Source organism: Bombina bombina, chromosome 10 (genome assembly GCF_027579735.1).
Source record: "Bombina bombina isolate aBomBom1 chromosome 10, aBomBom1.pri, whole genome shotgun sequence".
NCBI classification, from domain to species: Eukaryota; Metazoa; Chordata; class Amphibia; order Anura; family Bombinatoridae; genus Bombina; species Bombina bombina.
The window spans coordinates 208,238,163-208,258,674 of NC_069508.1; the positions used below are offsets into that span (position 1 = coordinate 208,238,163).

A 20,512-nucleotide genomic window follows, 5' to 3' on the forward strand; every position below is an offset into this window, starting at 1 on the left:
TTCACAAACTTTAGGTTTCTCACTGAAATTATTTACAAACAGCTTGTGCAATTATGGCATAAATGGTTGTAAATTCTTCTCTGGGATCCCCTTTGTTCAGAAATAGCAGACATATATGGCTTTGGCGTTGCTTTTTGGTAATTAGAAGGCCACTAAATGCCACTGCGCACCACACGTGTATTATGCCCAGCAGTGAAGGGTTAATTAGGGAGCATGTAGGGAGCTTTTTGGGATAATTGTAGCTTTAGTGTAGTGTAGTAGACAACCCAAAGTATTGATCTAGGCCCATTTTGGTATATTTCATGCCACCATTTCACCGTAAATGCGATTAAATAAAAAAAAAAACGTTACATTTTTCACAATTTTAGGTTTGTCACTGAAATCATTTACAAACAGCTTGTGCAATTATGGCACAAATGGTTGTAAATGCTTCTCTGGGATCCCCTTTGTTCAGAAATAGCAGACATATATGGCTTTGGCGTTGCTTTTTGTTAATTAGAAGGCCACTAAATGCCGATGCACATCACACGTGTATTATGGCTAGCAGTGAAGGGGTTAATTATGTAGCTTGTAGGGAGCTTGCAGGGTTAATTTTAGCTTTAGTGTAGAGCTCAGCCTCCCACCTGAAACATCAGACCCCCTGATCCCTCCCAAACAGCTCCCTTCCCTCCCCCACCCCACAATTGTCCCCGCCATCTTAAGTACTGGCAGAAACTCTGCCAGTACTAAAATAAAAGGTATATTTGTTTTTTTTTTGTTTTTTTTTATAGCATATTTACATATGCTGCTTTGTCGTATCCCCCTTAGCCCCCAACCTCACTGATCCCACACCAAACAGCTCTCTAACCCTCTGACTTAGCGGGCGCCATCTTGGGTACTGGCAGCTGTCTGCCAGTACCCAGTTTAGTAAGAAAAGGAATCTTTTTTTTTTTTTTTTTTTTTTTTAAAAATCCCCTTTTCTGTAGTGTAGCTTCCCCCGACCAACCTCCCACCAGTTGCAGATCACTTAGAAACTTTACATAACATTTTTCTTTTCTTATTTATTATAGTTATTTTCAGATTTTTTTTCTGTAGTGTAGCGGTTCCCTCCCGCTCCCGCCCCGTGCACGCGCCCATGTGCGCCCCCGTCGGTCCCGCCCCCGAACCCTGCCCCCCTGCACATTAAACGGCGCATCGATGGCCGCCCACCCGCCTCCCAAGTCCGCTCCCACCCACCAACGATACCGGCCATCGATGTCCGGTGCAGAGAGGGCCACAGAGTGGCTCTCTCTGCATCGGATGGCCATTTAAGGTTATTGCAGGATATGGAGGCATCACTGCAATAACCGGAAAGCAGCTGGAAGCGAGCAGGATCGCTTCCAGCTGCTTTCCACACCGAGGACATGCAGGGTACGTCCTCAGGCGTTAACTGCCTTTTTTTTTAAGGGGTTAATAAATGTAATTTTTCAACTATAATAGCCCTTTAACCCCTTGCGTCAATTGGACGTAGGTGCTACATCACACAGTACTTTACCCAGCATACTGTGTTGATGTAGTACCTACGTGCAACACAGAGGCACATGTTGCGGTCCCCACTATCAGTTTAGACAGCGGACATTGCAGCTGTGGTTAGAAGGCATCTGCCTTCATATGATAAGGGAATACTGATCATTCTTCCTTACATTATTGGTGGTGGTGGGTGAGAGCGGAGGAGTGGGGAGGGATGGGAGGGGTTCCCTACACTACAACAAGTTATGAAGGGAGAGAGGGGGAGTAAATGGGCCCTATCAGCTGTAGGGGTGACCATATATTATAGAAAATGGGGATCTTGGAAGGGGAGGAGAGTGAGGGGGGGCCCTACGCTATGAGGGGAAATAAACAATGAATATTTAAAAAAATAAATTAAAAATAAAATATTCTTACTGGCAGACTGGCTCCTAGTTACAAATATGTCAATGAGAAGTTGGAAGGTGGGAGGGTTAGATAACTGTTGGAGAAGAACAGGGAGGTGGGAGGGTGAGGAGTGCTCTACATTACAGAAATATTAAACATATAATTATTTTTAAAAATAAATACCCTAAACGGCTTACTGGCAGACTGTCTGCCAGTACCTAAAATGGTAGTGACTCGAGGGGGGAGGGAGTGAAGAGAGGTGTTTGGAAGGGATTAGGAGGTATGAGGTGTCAGGTGGGAAGGTAAACTGTACACTAGAGCAAATATTAACCTTACAAGTTAACTGATTAAGCCCTTCACTGCCGGGAATTTAAGAAGTGTGTTGCCTTCTAATTGCCCAAAACCAATGGCAAAGCCCTGGCATGTCTGCTATTTCTGATCAAAGGGGACCCCAGAGAAGCTTTTATAGCCATTTGTCTTATGACTGCAGTAGTTGTGTGTAAATAATTTCAGTGAGAAAACCAATTTTTTTTTTTTGTAAAGTGATGGTGTTCCACAGTCCTCTTAACATATGGGATATATTACCACCATCAAGAACCCATATCAGAGGTTAAAATCCCTCCCATCTCTGTTTTGTTCTTGAACTCGTAGGAGTTTGTTGAGAATAGAGGTTGTTCCAGCTACTTGCTTATGGATTACAAAGTGGGAGCTCAGACCTAGGGTATCATTTACAAAGGGAGTATCATTTACAAAGAAGAAAGTACTATTCACAGCAGTTGAATGATACAGGGACATAGGAATACCCTTTTATGTGCACAGTATTTCCCTAATGGGACTTCAACCAAAACTACCCTCAGGCGTCGCAGGAACTCATCCCTAGCCTCCCCCTGAGGGACTCTGGTATTTCCTACTGCAATGCTCTGCGGTACTCGATACCTGCACTGGTTATGCTCTCTACTGTATACTGCTGCAGCTGCATTGACACGCCTTTTACAGCCCTTTGGCAATTCTTGCGAAAACCATTATGTGTTTGTTTTTTGTTTTTGTATTATTATTTTTTTTATTTAGGAGATGTTTTATGCTTGGTGCACTATTTTTTACTAAAAGTAATATTTTTTTATCACCTGAAGCACTATCTTTTCTCCTGGCGGTAGCTCCGCCCCCTTACTGTTCCCGGGCCTTTTCTCCTCAGTCTGGAGTCTCTACAGCTAGAAATCGTGTTTTTTTGCAGTTTGTGCCAGATCCATATTTAATTTCAGTGCCTGCCAGTCCCAGGAAGGGCGTGAGTACCCATAAAAGAGCTGCCGGGGTGTACTTTAAGGTCTAATAAGGGCTGTAGTGGTTACACTGAGAGATAGTTGAGGTGTCTATGGGAGATTATACATAGTGTAGAGGGCTCTCTACCATTTATTGTCTATACCAATCCTTATATACAGTGTCATTGCATACTTTATTATAGGTAAAAACTGGAATAAAATGTCTCTGTCCCCACTGATATCTCTTTAGAGGAGTCAGTTTCTGATATCCCTCTGTCTTATCTATCTATATATATGCTGAGCATCATGGGAAATGTAGTTCCAAAACCTCTGGAGGGCCAAGTTTGAGGATGTCTGACCTAAAGTTTCAGATTTGATAAGATCCTCTAGGCAGGTGTTTTTTGCAAGGACCTTTAGGCAGCTGTACACCACAGTACATTCTTATGTTGATCTACAGTGTACCTGAGTTATTATAATATGTGCAATTATATATTGTACTGAACATAATGACATATGGTCATATCTATCACTATCTGTGCTATTATTATTTATAAGTCAATAAAGCTTTGTACTCCCATCAATGCCAGGGGATTTAAACAGATAGTTTTTATGCTTTAATGTCAGTCTGCATTTTATATACTGTTGTACATTATATGCTCTTTGGAATATTATTTGCAGTAATGTACCTCATGCTGGTTCTGTACACTATTATGATATACAAGTCGCTAAAAGTTGTTTATGTTTATTACATGTTCAGTAGCACAAATAATAATTTTTACATAGGCAAAACTTCTGTATCTGTAGATATGCAAGACATTATGGGATAGATTACAGGTGAGGCTCAAACGTTTTTGCACATGCGATTATTGTGTTTTTGCGAGCAGTTTTTATTGTGCTGATATTTACAAGTTGAGTGAAATCGTGATTGCGCTAGTGCAATCATGATTTATGCTACAATTCTTAATGCGATCTCAGAGCTGTGGTTAACTGTTTTGCGAAACTAAAAAGTGTCACAAAACACTTCAATTGACTTCTATGGGTTAATACGCAAAGGCATAGGCAATATTTAGATTTTTGCGCTAGTCGGGTTACCATTTGTGCAAAATACGTTTTTTTTTTTTGTTTTTTTTTAAATATTTTTTTTTTTTATTATAAACATAGGGTATCACAACTCTTTCAAACGTTACAAATATGAAGTAAACACAGAAATCACAAGAATGGTATCTCGCATTACATTGATATGACATAGATATTACATAATATAACCAGGTTTTCATCTCCATTCTTAACAGATCCAAAGGTCAAACTATACCTGAGTGGGAGGTGAAATGAGGAGTGAGTAGGAGCGTTTACAGGGTAGGAGAGTCGTTGTCAGTTGATAGGTTAAGGTTTTGGCGTTTTTTCCGCCTTTTGATCTGCTTTTTAAAAGCGGAATTACGCTAGTAGTCGGTTGTTATGTGGGTATTGCCTATATAGGCAGTTGGGCGGACGCGAGGGGCCAACAAGGGCCACTGCTCCAAAGGAGTGAAGTCAAAATTCAGCCGTCCTTGCGCTGTCGTGGGCTAAAGTACCCCCTTTGAGGGGGGAGAGGATATTAGATGAGGGGGGGGGAGGGGGGGAGGGGCTCATTGAGTGGAGGGGGGGGGGTGGAGGGGGGGTGGACAGACCGTCCTGGTCCCGTATCAGGGGCCAGTGACACTAAGGGGCAGGGAATCCTAAGATTTAGCTCTGAGGCTCTGTAGGTAAGCTTCCCAGGGTTCCCAGACAAGACAGAAAGTATCCGACTTGCGCCTGACTCTGTAGACAAAGTCTTCCATGGACTTGACATAATTCAGGTATTCCGTTACACTCTGCCATTTTGGAGGGTGCACTTTTTTCCAGTTCCTGGCAATTGCCATTTTAACTGAGGTGAGTATGTATATGAGAAGGGTTCTCTGGTGCGGAGGCACTTTCTCGTTTTTGTTTTTTTTAAACTTCTAATACGAGTGCAACCCGACTAGCGCAAAAAGCTTAACTTTAGCGGATTTTTCGCGATTGCAAAAGCTAAATATACCGCGCCACTTGGAATCTAGCCCTATATGTCCTATGCTATTAGTGTACACAATTCTATAGTATATGCCCCTCTAGGTATATAACTTTTAATCATAGTCTTCTGCATGTTTAATTCCAAATGCAGTCCTGCAGGATTTATCTATATTTTAATACAACAGTGGAGATCCTTTAGAGATAAAATCTATCAGTATCTATTTTATACCTATGTTATGTGTAATTTATATCTATGCACAAAGGTTCTATTATGCAGATAATGATCACGAATATTTTCACTACCTGTAGAGATCCTTTAGCAATATGATCTATTGGTATCTCTTGTATACTATTGAATGAGTGATTTACTGTATATGTATGCACATACGTTTATCTTGCAGATACTGAGCATTAATCATGAAGTGTGTACATTTTGCATTTACTTTGTAAGTATACGCAGTCTCTGCTTATTCTGGACATGCATTTACAAGTATGTAATGTGTAGCTGTTGTTTTATATGTGCTGCTCCTTTAGTCAGTAAGGCCACAATGCAATCTAAATATGTGCATTGCTTAAGTAGGTACATGCATACTACATCTGATGCTTATGTCATGTACAGATTTATTAAACTTTGTATAAACATATGTTTAAGTTTCTTCATTTTAGGATCCATCCGGAAAATAGTTTGGATATCTGGACTGATTCTCTTTGTACTTCAAGAGATTGAATGTTTGTGTTCTCTCTTTTTTTTTTTTTCAACAAGCTTGATTGATGTAATTAAAGGTTTTACAATTGCCATGGATTTTATCCGGCGTTATACAATTAAATCAATAAAAAAAGGAAAGAAAAGGAAAAACATAAGACAGGGACGAGACTGTCCATTTTTCTAAGTTCTGTGGTCCATGGTGTTGCACACCTAGAAGAGCATCTCAATAGTTCAAGATAGCTTGTAGGGTTTTCTTTTTTTTCTTTCAGAACGTGTGGGTAAAACAACCACATAACATATAAACTTTGCTACATAACATATATCAAAACTGAAAAATCTTACAAGTACAAATACACTTGAATGTAAGTTACCATCAGTAAAATAGTGATTAAAATACGAGACACGAGCCCAAGGCGGGGCTCTAGCTAGGTCATTCCTTTTTCTTCACCATGTGAAGTGGTTTAAGCAGACAGGGATGTAACGTTGCTGGAGCTGTTTAGTTGGGGTGGCGTCCTAACATATGTATAAGTGTATGTTTCCCAAAATAAAGACATGGCACAATAGAAGTCCATCCTATTTTGTTTTCTGATAATGAAATCTTTCAAGGGACAGAAGGAGTGTAACATTTTGTGACCATTCTCTCTGGGTTGGTATACTACGCTGTTTCCATAATCTAGGGACCAGTTGTTTTGCGCTGCTTAGCATAATGTATAATAAGACCTGTCTATACTTGCATTTGATCTTAGGAGGTTTATTGAATAGCAGCGTTAAAGGATTAAAGGGAATGTCCACAGAAAGGGCCTTTTGAATTTCTCTATGAATGTCCTGCCAAAAGGTTTGGAGTATAGGGCAGTCCCACCATATATGAAGAAGTGTACCTATTTGTTTACAATCCCTCCAACACAGTGGATTGGAGTGAGGATAGATCTTAGCTAGCCTGCTAGGGTAGAGATACCATCTTTCAAGTAGCTTTAGATTCGTTTCTGTGATACCCATTGAAGAGGCTGCCTTCCCCATTTGTTGGAATATGGTGCCCCAAGTTTCAGGGGGGACATCAAACCCTAGCTCAGTTTCCCATGCTTTAGTGTATGGTGGGAGGTTTTTAGAGTATAAGGCAATGAGGATTTTATATATCTTAGAGAGAGTGCCCTTCGCTAGCTGCGGAGATTGACAGAGGATTTCAAAAGGGTTTAAGCCTCTTATCAGGTTGGGTTTATCTTTGTGGCAAGAGAGGAAATGAGATAGTTGTAGATACTCAAACCATCTATCAAAAAAAACAATATTTTTGTCCGCTAAGGATGTTTTGTGTATTATGGCCCCTTTTTCTATGACTAAATGGCAGGGTAAGCCTGCTGGTATTGTATATAGTTCTTCTGACCATTTATGTAGTAACGGGGGGAAATCATTATTGTGTAGTAGAGGGGTTAGTGGTGAGGGGATAGTATATATGACTTTCTGAGATCTCGTGAGGCAGTCCCAACGAGGGTGTGAGTGGCGACAAAGATCTATATTGTCTGTATGTCCAACACAAAGAACCTAGACTTTTTGAGCCAGTTAGGTCATGCTCAAGCTTGACCCATTCTTTATCCAAAGTGTTTTTACACCAGTCAACCACCCTGGTTAATTGTGCTGCTTGCATATATAACAAGAGATTAGGCACTCTGAGTCCCCCCCCCGTCTCTATTTCTGTAAAGAATGGACTTAGCTATTCTAGGACGTTTGTGTGCCCATATAAATCCATTTATGAAGGTCTGTGCGGAATGTATATACTGTGGGGGAGGTTGGATGGGTATTGTCTGAAACATGTATAAAAAACGTGGCAAGACGCTCATTTTAAAGGCTTGTATTCTACCCAGCCATGAGAGATTTTTGTTTCGCCAAGTCCCCATATCTGATCTAACAGAATCAAGAAGGTACTGGTGGTTTAAGTGATGTAAGGATTCCCTCAAGTTCGTTATGCATATCCCTAAGTAATTTATAGAGTTGTGTTTTGACAGGAATTGGTATTGTTTGGTGATCTGTTGGGAAATCTGATCAGTGATGCCAATGCCCAGGAACTCCGATTTCTGCATATTTATTTTAAAGTTAGAGAAGGTACTATATGGACTCCGCATATCTCGTCCTTTTTCCTGACATTGGAGGCTAAAACCTCCATGGCCAAAACAAACAATATGGGGGATAAGGGGCAGCCCTGTCTCGTTCCATTTAATATGGGGAATGTATCAGAGAGTCGTTTAATTTGATGCAGGCTTTCGGCATCTGGTAGAGGGCGAAGATTTTCTCGATAAGCTTTTCCCCTAGGCCATACCGGACTAGTGTAGATTTGAGGAACAACCAGTCTAGCCTATCGAAAGCCTTTTCGGCGTCGATGGCCAGAAAGATTGAAGGGATGCTTTGTGTCTGGGTGTATTCGATTAAATTTAGAATTTTAATGGTATTATCTCACGCCTCTCTGCGGGGAACAAAGCCTACTTGATTTAAGTGAATTAGATGTGGGAGGAATTTGTTAAGTCTGGAGGCTATGAGTTTTGCGTAAAGCTTAATGTCTACGTTTAAAAGAGAGATGGGGCGATAGTTAGAAGGGATATCTGCAGGTTTGCCGGGCTTAGGGATCACAGAAATATGTGCTTCCAGCATAGGGGGGAGAAAAGGATACTCCTGGTCTACTAAGTTAAATAGGGTACATAAGCGAGGGAGTAAGCTGGGTGCAAACTTTTTGTAATAGGCGACAGTAAACCCATCAGGGCCTGGACTTTTACCCGAAGGTAGTTGTTTAAGGGTAGTCAAGAGTTCCGCCATTGAAAAGGGTACCTCTAGTTCTGACGCCTGCGTGTCAGTGAGTTGCGGCAAGGGGGTGCCTAGAAGGTATTCATTTATAACACTTCTGGTGTCAATGGGGCGGTCGAGTTTTGGGAGATCATAAAGTTTAGAGTAGTACGCCACAAATTGGGAGAGAATTTCAGGAGTGGTATTTACTTTCTGGTTTGTGGGAGTTTTAATTTCATGTATAAAGGTTTTAAGCTTTTTAAGTTTCAGGGAGCGTGCAAGAAGTTTTCCCGCTCTATTACTTTCAAAGTAGAATTTCTGTTTGGTCTTTAAGGCCAATGCGTTGGCTTCGCTAATTAACTGGTCATGAACTGATTTCCTAGCCTTTTCTAAATCAGCCAGTATTTGAGGAGAATAGGGGTTGCGTTTGTGTTCATACTCAAGTTTAGATAATAAATCAGTAGATGTTTTATACAGCTGTCGCGCTTTTTGCCTAACGTGAGCTTGATATTTTGTAAATTCCCCTCTAATAAAACACTTGTGGGCCTCCCATACAACAAAAGGGTCTGTTTCAGGTAGGGAATTAAATTGGAAATACTCCTGTAAGAGTTTCTCTAATTTGACAATAAAGTCTGGGGAATTTAATAATTTGTCATCCAGTTTCCACTGGAAAGTGCTTTGTGGTGCCGATGGCCAATTGAGTGTTGTTAGTACTGCCGAGTGGTCGAACCATACCGTGTGTGAAAGTCTGGAAGACAGGACATTAGTGAGACCTCTTTGGTTGGTGAAGAGGTAGTCAATTCTGCTATAAGATCGGTGAGGGGCTAAAAAAAAGGTGTAATCCCTCTTCTCAGGATGTTTACCCTAATACAATACTGTAATATCAGACATAGAGGCTACCAGCCAGTTCACATCTTGAGGAGAGCCAAAATAGAGAAAAAACTGACTAGGCTGTGTCTTTAGAAGAAGAGCCAGAAGTTTTGGCCTGCAGTTTAGTCTTCGGTCTTGATGCTATTCGCTGCCAGTCTCCAGAAACAGGTCTGGCAAGTCTCTTTTTAGGGGGCTCAGGGGGATCTTCTGTAGGAAGTCCCTCAGGAGGATCAATTTCTAGTGCTGAACAAAAGGCACTGACATCTTCCAGAGTCTTGCAGACCAATTTTCTATTTCCATGTAAGACTTAGAGATGAATCCCCACCTGTAGAGGATTTTCTTTTGTCGGAGGAGTGTTGTCAAAGGGGTGAGATCTCTTCTCCTTTGCAATGTCAGCTGTGACAGGTCTTGATAAAATTGAAGAACGACCCCCCTGAATTTCACCGGTTGGTGTTTACGTGAAAGGTTTAGGAGCTCTTCTTTTTTTCTGAACTCCCTAAACTTCATAATGATATCTCTTGGGGGGCCGTGTCCGGGGGTTTTGGCCTAAGGGCTCTATGGGCTCTGACCCACGGAATATCTGTAGAGGGAGAGGTGTTCCTGAGATGTGCGAAGAGGGCCGGGAGATAGATTGGGAAGTCCTTAGGTAACACCGACTCAGGTACACCCCTGATTCTAAGGTTTTTCCGTCGGCTTCTGTTCTCGAGATCTTTTATTTTGTCATAGAGATCTGCAATGAGAGATGTGTGATGATTTGTAGTATCCTGGGTCGAGTTAATCTCTTCCTGGAGATGGTCCGTGAATTCTTCCAGAGCCTCGACTCTGTTGCCCACAGAGTGTAGGTCTTGCTTTATTTCTGCTATCTCTTCGCGTATGCAAGAGCGAATTATGTCAGCTATGTCCTGTTTGGACGCTAATGTGGAGAGGATGGTGTTTGGAACAGGCGTACTCTCCTCTGTATCTTCTATACTTGTTTGTGGTGTCTGAGCCCTTTTCATTGGCGACTTGTTAATCTCTTCGTTTGTAGTGACTTTTGTGCTTGAGGGTGAGAAGAACTGGGCAACCATGCTGTCCCTGTGACTGGACAATTTTGATGGCTTATTAGGTTTTGCAGAGCGTTTGGCGTTCATTTTGCAATGCTGGCAGGCGTTAGGTAGGTGTACTGTATTCCCCTCTCAGGGACAGATGCGGTAATTAAACCTTGATTAGGGGTAATGAGCTAGTTTACTAAATAGTTTCAACAGAGTCTCTATTGAAGTGGTTAGATTGAGATTGGCAGTTTTCACCTAAAACGCAATCAATTTAATAAGATGAGCAGTCCCTGAATTGTGCGTGCTGGTCACAAGTGAACTGCCATGTGGTGTGCTATATTTGTATTTAATTGTTGGCCTGGCCGCTCTTGCCTTGTGTCTGCGGTGTTAAAATCCAAAAGCCAAAGCCTGATGTTATTTCTGTACACACTTTCCCAGGTTCTCCTGCCTGTATTGGGACCAAGGTATTACCACACTACGTATTCCTCACCCGCTGTAGGCCAGCCCACCATGTCGACACCCTCTGTCACCTAACAGTGGGATGACGGCCTCCTACCTGAACGTTATGCTAACAAGTCGCATCAGGCTATGGCGTTGCTCTGCGGGTAAGTGCTGTCTGTCCCCGGGGCCTCACGCTGTTGCGCTCCTCGCTTCTGACCTGGGTTTGTGTTCTCTTTTAAGCAGAGTCCTCCTGATTGACCAGCCATTCTATCTAAATGTTGACTATGATCTTTAAGAGGCGGTAACATTTATAAAAGGATTTGTAGGATAGGGGAATAATTAATCCTAGTATCTGTGTAATCTCAGGGTCAGGAGTTTTTACCCATCTGTTCATTGCCCACAAGGATTTACAGTCCTGACCTGGATTTAACATCCCTAAACATATTGGTCAGGATTCCCACTTGTATGATAGGAACATCCCTCATGTTTTTTTCCCCTAATCCAAAGGTTAGTTTATGGCTATTATAACCCTCAAGGATTCTTATCTGCACATCCTTATACACAGGGATTACTTTAAGTTCCTGAGGTTTTTTATATCTGCAAAACTCTGCCAGTTTTGCAGTTGGAACTCTCTGCCTTGCTCCACAAGACTCTTCTAGTTTTCAAAGACTCTACTGTTCAGGGATGCATACAACCTACCTAAACTTTCTTTATACCAGTTCCTCTCCTCCATTGCAATCCCCTTGAACCCACTTAGCATGTAAGCCTAAGAGCCCAGCTGTTTGTAGATCACCTTCTTAAGTGCTGACTACATCAGTGCGACTCTTGGCAGGGCCCTCTACCCATTTGATCCCTATAAATGTTTCCTTGTATACCATCTATGTTTATAGTGCTGCAGAATCTGTTAGCAGTCTACATATAAACCATAATAATAATAAAGTTTGCCATTTTGTGTTGGATACAATCTTGCTGGTGATCAGAATCAGGACATTTCAGTTGCTCATCTGGATGACATACTACTTCAAGCTTATTTCCTGTCAATAGATATTGCTCATACTCACAAGCTTTTGTTTTTCTTCAAGACCATGGTTGGATTATCAATGTACCCAAAAGCTCATTATATCCTGCTATAAGGGTAGCATTTACAGGAGTCATAATAGACTCAATACTTATGCATCTGGATTCTTGACAGAACTTTGCAATATAAAGATTCAGAAGGTATGTCTCTTCCTACCACAAGCTACATTTCATCAGTAGTTCAGTGCATGGTGGCGGTGGGTCTTATGGTAGCTTCTTCAGAGGCAGTTTATTTTGCCCCTTTTCACTTGAGACCCCTTTAATGGCTATGCTACCTCAGTGGTCAAAGAATTATCTACATTTGGCATACAGCTTGCTTTCCATTCTCCGTCAATCTTTTTCTTGAGGACACAAAGCCTGTCTGACCCTTGGGACAGCCTTCCTTTGTCAGTTTTGGTGCCGACAGACGTCAGTCTCTCAGGCTGGGGGGCGGTCTGGTTTTCTCGAAGAGTGCAGTGAGTTTGGTAACCTCTAGAGGTAAGGTTTCCAAACAACATTCGGGAACTTCGGGCTCTTCAGCCCTGGCCCCTTTTGAAGGAGGATTAGTTTTTATGTATCCATTTGGACAATATCTTGGCGGTGGCCTACATATATCATCAAGGGGGGTAACTGCAGTCCACTGTCCAATAATTGCTCCCTAATGGCAATTCACATACCAGATGTGAACAACTGGGAGGTGGATCATCTCAGCAGTCAATTGGTCTATTCAAGAGAGTGGTCTCTCCATTAGGACATTTTCGATCACTGAGTGATCAAAATGGGCTTACAGGATATAGATCTGATGTCCTCTCACTTAAATCTCACTCTTTCAAGCTATTGTGCAAGATCAAAAGATCAAAGGCTCACATAATAGTCGCCTTGGTATGTCCATGGGATGTTCATTTATCATATCGGTTTCCTTAGTTTGCTTTTCTTACAAGCATTATTACTTTGATCAATCAGGAGTCAACGTCAGTAGTATTAATTGCTCCAGCCTAGCCCCGCAGGACTTGGAATGCGGATATAGTTCAGATGTTCTCTTGCTTTCCATGGCTTTTTCCTATGAGACAAGGTCTGTAATCTCAAGGTTTTCTTTTCTATCGAGATCTCAAATCTCTAAATTTAATGGCGTCGATGTGGGCAGAAAGCTTCTAAGGTAGCGTTAGCCTCTTGACTCAAAAAAAAAAAAAAAAAAGTAATGAGAGAAAGTGATTTAAGACTTTCTTAAAGGCGGGAGAGTCGCCTCCTAAGCATATTACAGCTCTTTCTACAAGAGCAGTTGCAACATTGTAGTTTTTTTTTTTTTTTTTTAAAGTATGCATCTTTGGAGCAGATTTGCAAAGCTGCAACATGTCTTCTCTGCATACTTTTTTCTGTATTTATAGCTTTGATGTTTTGCTTTTTCGCAAGCAGCTTTTAGCATGAAAGTCCTTCAGGCCGCAGTGTCGGCTAAATAAGAACTGCCAGAAAAATTGTCCCACCCTTGTAAGTAACATAGACCATTTGCTTGGGTGTTAATCCTATATGTTATGGAGGACTGTGGACCATCATTTTACAAAAGAGAGCAACATTTTTGCTTACCTGATGATAAATAATTTTATTTTGGAATGATGATGGTCCACAGGCCCCGCCCATTTCAATTTTTTGGCAACAGTTCTAATGACACCTCTACAGACCCTGCTTTGTCTTCCCTGCCTTTATCTTTCCTATTCTCTACTAAACGTTAAACTAAGAGAGAGATGGGAGGTGGGAGGGATTTTAAGTTCTGATATGGGTTCTTGACCTCCTTCTAGTGGCAGAAAATATATCACATATGTTATGGAGGACTAGGGACCATCATCATTCCGAAAGAAGAAAATAATTTATCAGGTAAGCATAAATTTTGTATTTGCAAAAAAGTTGTTTTTTTATCTTTATTTTACATGATAGGATTTGGCAGCCAAATAGTGGCATCAAATACATGAAAATGGGCCTTGATCAATACCTTGGGTTGTCTACTTTATAAATATAGTTTTCCTAGGTAAATTAAAGAAACAAAGACTATTTCTGTTGAAATTGAGTGATAGCAAAAATGCTAGAAATTCTCCGGTACTTTGGGCAAGTTTTTCTCTGCAATTCCGGTAGCGAAGGGGTTAAAATGTGTTGGTTTTTATGTGTGACATGCCCCTTTAATAGACTTCTTACATACTTGTAAAATTCTATTTTTTATTTATTTATTTTGTTAGTCAATTTTAGGTGTCACAAAATACCAGCCCGTCATTTAAATTTTACAACTTGTATTGAACCCAATATATATTTTATATATTTTTTTCCAGGACAAAGTAGCCAATGTTTGGTGCAGTTTAAGTGTTCTGTTCAAGATAAAGAATGTTTTATCACCTGAAACGCAATTACAGCTCAGGTAAGCTACTTGTTTATAGAGTGTAATGACCCTTTAATGACCTATCAGTTATCGCTTACACTAAAGCAAGGAATAGATCTTCTGAAAATATTTAGCAGCATGGGGACTGACAAAGCATTAAAGGGACATTAAAGTGTAAAAAAAGAATGCTATAATGTGTTAGAGCATTTTATTATTGTGCTATTTCTTCCATATAATTTTGTGTTTAACCACTGAAAAGAGGTGAAACACATAGTCAAATTCAGCTCCACAGCAGCGATCCATTACTAGTGTGAGCCAATGTCAAGAAGCATAAGTATGTAGCAACCAATCACCAGCTAGTTTCATGTAGTGCTTCATGCATCTTAACTTACCTAGGTATGCTTTTTAACAAAGGATACCAAAAAACAAAGTCAAATGTAATAATGTAAAAAAGTAAATTAAAAAGTTTTTTAAAATTGCTGCACTGTCTGAGCCTTACAGTGATAGTAAATCCTAGCATTTGTGAAACACTAGAATTACCAGAGCTCCAAATAAAGGGGACTTTTTTCAGTCTTGAAGCATAAAATACTTATTGCTGAAAGTTCCGTTATTTGCCTGCAGCGTTCACCGCACTGAGCGCCTCAGGTCTCCCACGGCAGAACGTTATTTTTTTCAATTGCGTGCCTGTGATTGAGGAGAGGAAATGTATATTTTATTTTATGCATATATTTAATTCCTGCTAAGACACACATTTATAATAGTAACATTCATTAATGCTTTGGAGTGTTTTACTGTCAAACAATTGTGTCCATTTCATGCTCATTTACATTAGTGGCGGAGAGAGCCTTACAGGGTGTTGTGAAACTGTCTTTTGTTAAAGGGACAGTCTTCTTGAAAATTGTTATTGTTTAAAAAGATAATCCCTTTATTACCCATTCCCCAGTTTTGCATAATCAAGACTGTTATATTAATATACTTTCTTTCCTATGACATGGAGAGTCCAAGACGTCATTCCAATTACTAGTGGGATATTAAACTCCTGACCAGCAGGAGGAGGCAAAGAGCACTCCAGCAAAGCTGTTAAGTGTAATTGCCTTACCCATAATCCCCAGTCATTCTCTTTGCCTTTGCCAATGGAGGTTGTGCGAAGTTGGTGTCTGAAGATTTGAATCCTTCTATGGGTACTTTTCCCTGCAAGCAAGGATTGTGGTCTAGCTCTGTCCATGTCAATCTCTTGAGTAAGAGTAGTGGTGGCTTTTAGCATTTAAAATGTGGTGAGGAAGACTTTGCTTTACTTTGAACACTTTGCTAATCCTTTGCAGAAAGCCAGAGTTAGTTACTCTGTTCTTTCTTTTCCTACAGGTCTATGACAGGGAGTGAAGCGCCAGCCACACCTAAGAATCGGCATCTATCATGCAATTGGATCTAAGGTTAGTACTTTTGTCTTCTAGGTACAGAAGGATAGCAGCACTTAGGAGGTTAACCCTCTTTTCAGATCCTTCATTTGGGTCTTAATACTCCTTATTCGTTGAGTCATATTAAGGACTTGGCACTTTGCTATTTTTATTAGTATGAGTAAGGTCAGTTCATATGAAGAGTTTCACTTGGCCAGGGGAGTTCAGGGGTTAACAGTAAAGGAGTTCTTTATTGGTTACCTCCCATTTAATTACGCTTCTAGGTTAGGAGCTTACATTTCTTTTGCAAGATGTACCGAGTCCACAGATTCATCCTTAGTTGTGGGATATTATCCTTCCCAACAGGAAGTGGCAAAGAGAGCACCCACAGCAGAGCTGTCTATATAGCTCCCCCCTTAACTCCACCCCCCAGTCATTCTCTTTGCCGGCTCTAAGCAGGAAGGGTAAAGTGAAAGAGGTGTTAAACTGTTAGTTTTATTTTGCCTTCAATCAAGAGTTTGTTATTTTTAAATGGTACCGGTGTTGTACTATTTACTCTCAGGCAGGAGATAGATGAAGATTTCTGCCTGGAGGATGATGATCTTAGCATTTGTAACTAAGGTCCACTGCTTTACCCACATAAGCTGAGGAATACAGGAAAACTTCAGTGTGAGGAACGGTTTCTTGCTATACAGCAATGAGGTATGTTCAGTCATTTTTTCTGGAAAGATTGTGATAATTCAGAAAGGCTGACAGTATCCCCATGAGGGGAAGGGTAAGCAGTAATCCTAGTTTTATAAGAAAAGGGCATTACTAGCTTGCATAAAGGGCTAAAATTATGGGCACTCAGTTTGAATGATATATAAGACAAACGTTTGTGTGTTCTGGGAGTACTGTTTATATTTCTTAAGGGACAACTGTATTGAGGGATACACTTGGCTTTTTTTGGGTTTTTATAACCCACATGGCTGAAAAAACGCATGGTAAATTTTTCTGCAGGCCCTAGCAACATCGAGTGAGATTGGCGGGGCCTATTTTCGCGCCTCAGTTGCGCAGTTGTTTTCCATAGACAAGCAGCAAGCTACAACACCGGAGGGTCCTGGTGCACTTCTGGGGCCTAATCAAATATTTATCCCCACATTATCGTTCCCTAAGGGCAGGTAAGCGCCACAGCCGAGCTGTGGCAAGGTGCTGTCGGGGTTTTACCGGTCTTTGACACTTTGTCAATCCGGTTTTCATATTTGGGGGTCAATTGCTTCAATACTTGTGGTGCAATCTGATTAAAGCTTAGTGAGTCTACTGCAAAAATTTCGGAAGATTTGAGGTCACTTTAAGCAGTTTTGCAGTTTGTGTATGCCTTTTTTTCTCTTAAAGGCACAGTACCATTTTTGAAAATTGTGTTTTTTTCATTAAATACAGTGTTTTCCAAGCTTGCTTGTCTCATTACTAGCCTGTTCAACATGTCTGACATTGAGGAAACTCATTACTCAATTTGTTTAGAAGCCATTGTAGAACCCCCTCTAAGAATGTGTCCCACTTGTACTGATATGTCTATAAATTGCAAACAGCATATTTTGACTTATAAGAGTTTGGCACTGGATGATTCTCAGAGAGAAGGAAATCAGGTTTTGCCATCTAGTTCCCCCCAAGTGTCACAACCAGTAACGCCCACACAAGCGACGCCAAGTACCTCTAGTGCGTCTAATTCTTTCACCTTGCAAGATATGGCCTCAGTTATGAATACTACCCTCACAGAGGTTTTATCTAAACTGCCCGGGTTGCAAGGGAAGCGCAGTAGCTCTGGGTTAAGAACAAATGCTGAGCCTTCTGACGCTTTAGTAGCCGTATCCGATATACCCTCACAATGTTCAGAGGTAGGGATGAGAGGGATTTGCTATCTGAGGGAGAGATTTCTGATTCAGGAAAGATGTTCCCTCAGACAGATTCAGATATGACGGCATTTAAATTTAAGCTGGAACACCTCCGCTTATTGCTCAGGGAGGTTTTAGCGACTCTGGATGATTGTGACCCTATTGTAGTTCCAGAGAAATTGTGTAAAATGGACAAATATTTAGAGGTGCCTGTTTACACTGATGTTTTTTCGGTCCCTAAGAGGATTTCGGACATTGTTACTAAGGAGTGGGATAGACCAGGTATTCCTTTTGCTCCCCCTCCTGTTTTTAAGAAAATGTTTCCCATATCTGACACCATGCGGGACTCATGGCAGACGGTCCCTAAGGTGGAGGGAGCTATTTCTACTCTGGCTAAGTGTACAACTATACCTATTGAGGACAGTTGTGCTTTCAAAGATCCTATGGATAAAAAATTAGAGGGTCTCCTAAAGAAAATTTTTGTTCATCAGGGTTTTCTTCTCCAGCCTATAGCGTGCATTGTTCCTGTAACCACTGCAGCTGCCTTTTGGTTTGAGGCTCTGGAAGAGGCTCTTCAGGTGGAGACCCCATTAGATGATATTCTGGATAGAATTAGGGCTCTTAAGCTAGCTAATTATTTCATTACAGACGCCTCTTTTCATCTGGCTAAATTAGCGGCAAAGAATTCAGGTTTTGCATTTTAGCGCGTAGAGCGTTATGGCTTAAGTCCTGGTCTGCTGATGTGTCATCAAAATCTAAGCTTTTGACCATCCCTTTCAAAGGTAAGACCCTATTCGGGCCTGAATTGAAAGAGATCGTTTCAGATATCACTGGAGGGAAGGGTCATGCCCTCCCTCAGGATAAACCAAATAAGACAAGGACCAAGCAAAATCATTTTCGTTCCTTTCGAAACTTCAAAGGTGGTCCCGCTTCCTCTTCCCCTGCTGCAAAGCAAGAGGGGAACTTTGCTCAATCCAGGCCAGTCTGGAGACCTAACCAGGCTTGGAACAAGGGTAAACAGGCCAAGAAGCCTGCTGCTTCCACCAAAACAGCATGAAGGGGTAGCCCCCGATCCGGGACCGGATCTAGTAGGGGGCAGACTCTCTCTCTTTGCGCAGGCCTGGGCAAGAGACGTTCAGGACTCCTGGGCTGTAGAAATCGTAACCCAGGGGTATCTTCTAGATTTCAAAGATTCTCCTCCAAGGGGGAGATTCCATCTTTCTCAATTGTCTGTAAACCAGACAAAAATAGAGGCGTTCTTACGCTGTGTAGAAGACCTTTTTACCATGGGAGTGATCTGCCCAGTTCCGAAAGCAGAACAGGGGCAGGGGTTCTACTCCAATCTGTTTGTGGTTCCCAAAAAAGAGGGAACTTTCAGACCAATTCTAGATCTCAAGATCCTAAACCAATTCCTAAGAGTCCCATCCTTCAAGATGGAGACCATTCGGACTATTTTAACAATGATCCAGGAGGGTCAATATATGATTACCGTGGACTTAAAGGATGCGTATCTACACATTCCTATCCACAAATATCATCACCAATTCCTCAGGTTTGCCTTTCTGGACAAGCATTACCAGTTTGTGGCTCTTCCCTTTGGGTTGGCCACGGCACCATGAATCTTCATGGGTGGAAGGTGAACTTAAAAAAAAGAGTTCTCTTTCCCCTCTCACAAGAGTTTAATTCCTAGGGACTCTGATAGACTCAGTGGACATGAAAATATTTCTGACGGAGGTCAGCAAATCAAAGATTTTGACCACCTGCCGAGCTCTATCAGTGGCTCAGTGTATGGAGGTAATCGGACTAATGGTAGCGGCAATGGACGTAGTTCCATATGCTCGTTTACATCTCAGACCACTGCAACTATTCACGCTCAGACAGTGGAATGGTGATCATGCAGATTTATCGCCTCAGATAAATCTGGATCAAGAGACCAGAGACACTCTTCTTTGGTGGTTGTCACAGGATCACCTGTCCCGGGGAATGTGTTTCCGCAGGCCAGCGTGGGTTATAGTGACGACAAACGCCAGCCTACTGGGCTGAGGTGCAGTCTGGAATTCCCTGAAAGCACAGGGTTTGTGGACTCAGGAGGAGGCCCTCCTACCGATAAATATTCAGGAATTAAGAGCGATATTCAATGCTCTTCAGGCGTGGACTCAGATTGCTTCGGCTAGATTCATTAGATTTCAGTCGGACAACATCACGAATGTAGCTTATATCAATCATCAGGGGGGAACAAAGAGTTCCTTAGCGATGATAGAAGTTTCAAGAATAATTAGATGGGCAAAGGCTCACTCTTGCCATCTGTCAGCGATCTATATCCCAGCGGTAGAGAACTCAGAGGCAGATTTTTTAAGTCGTCAGACTTTTCATCCGGGGGAGTGGGAACTCCATCCGGAGGTGTTTGCTCAACTGGTTCAGCTATGGGGCACACCAGAATTGGATCTGATGGCGTCTCGTCAGAACGCCAAACTTCCTCGTTACGGATCCAGGTCAAGGGATCCTCAGGCAGTACTGATAGATGCTCTAGCAGTACCCTGGTCGTTCAACCTGGCTTATGTGTTTCCACCTTTCCCTCTCCTTCCGCGCCTGATTGCCAGAATCAAACAGGAGAGAGCTTCTGTGATTTTGATAGTGCCACGCAGGACGTGGTATGCAGACCTGGTGGACATGTCATCTCTGCCACCATGGACTCTGCCACTGAGACGGGACCTTTTGATTCAAGGTCCATTCAAGCATCCAAATCTAATTTCTCTGCAACTGACTGCTTGGAGATTGAACGCTTGATTTTATCAAAGTGGGGTTTCTCTGAGTCGGTCATAGATACCTTGATTCAGGCTCGAAAGCCTGTCACCAGGAAAA

At 41.7% G+C, this 20,512-nt stretch overlaps 1 protein-coding gene across 1 annotated transcript in view; it reads left to right on the top strand.

The window, feature by feature from the left end:
* The window catches only part of ALG6 (ALG6 alpha-1,3-glucosyltransferase), a 134,988-nt gene that overhangs the window by 55,005 nt on the left and 59,471 nt on the right, over positions 1–20,512 (top strand). The window contains exon 9 of the mRNA XM_053693668.1: positions 14,339–14,424. Within this exon, the coding sequence (XP_053549643.1) occupies positions 14,339–14,424 (86 nt within the window). The remainder of the gene's footprint in view (positions 1–14,338; positions 14,425–20,512) is intronic.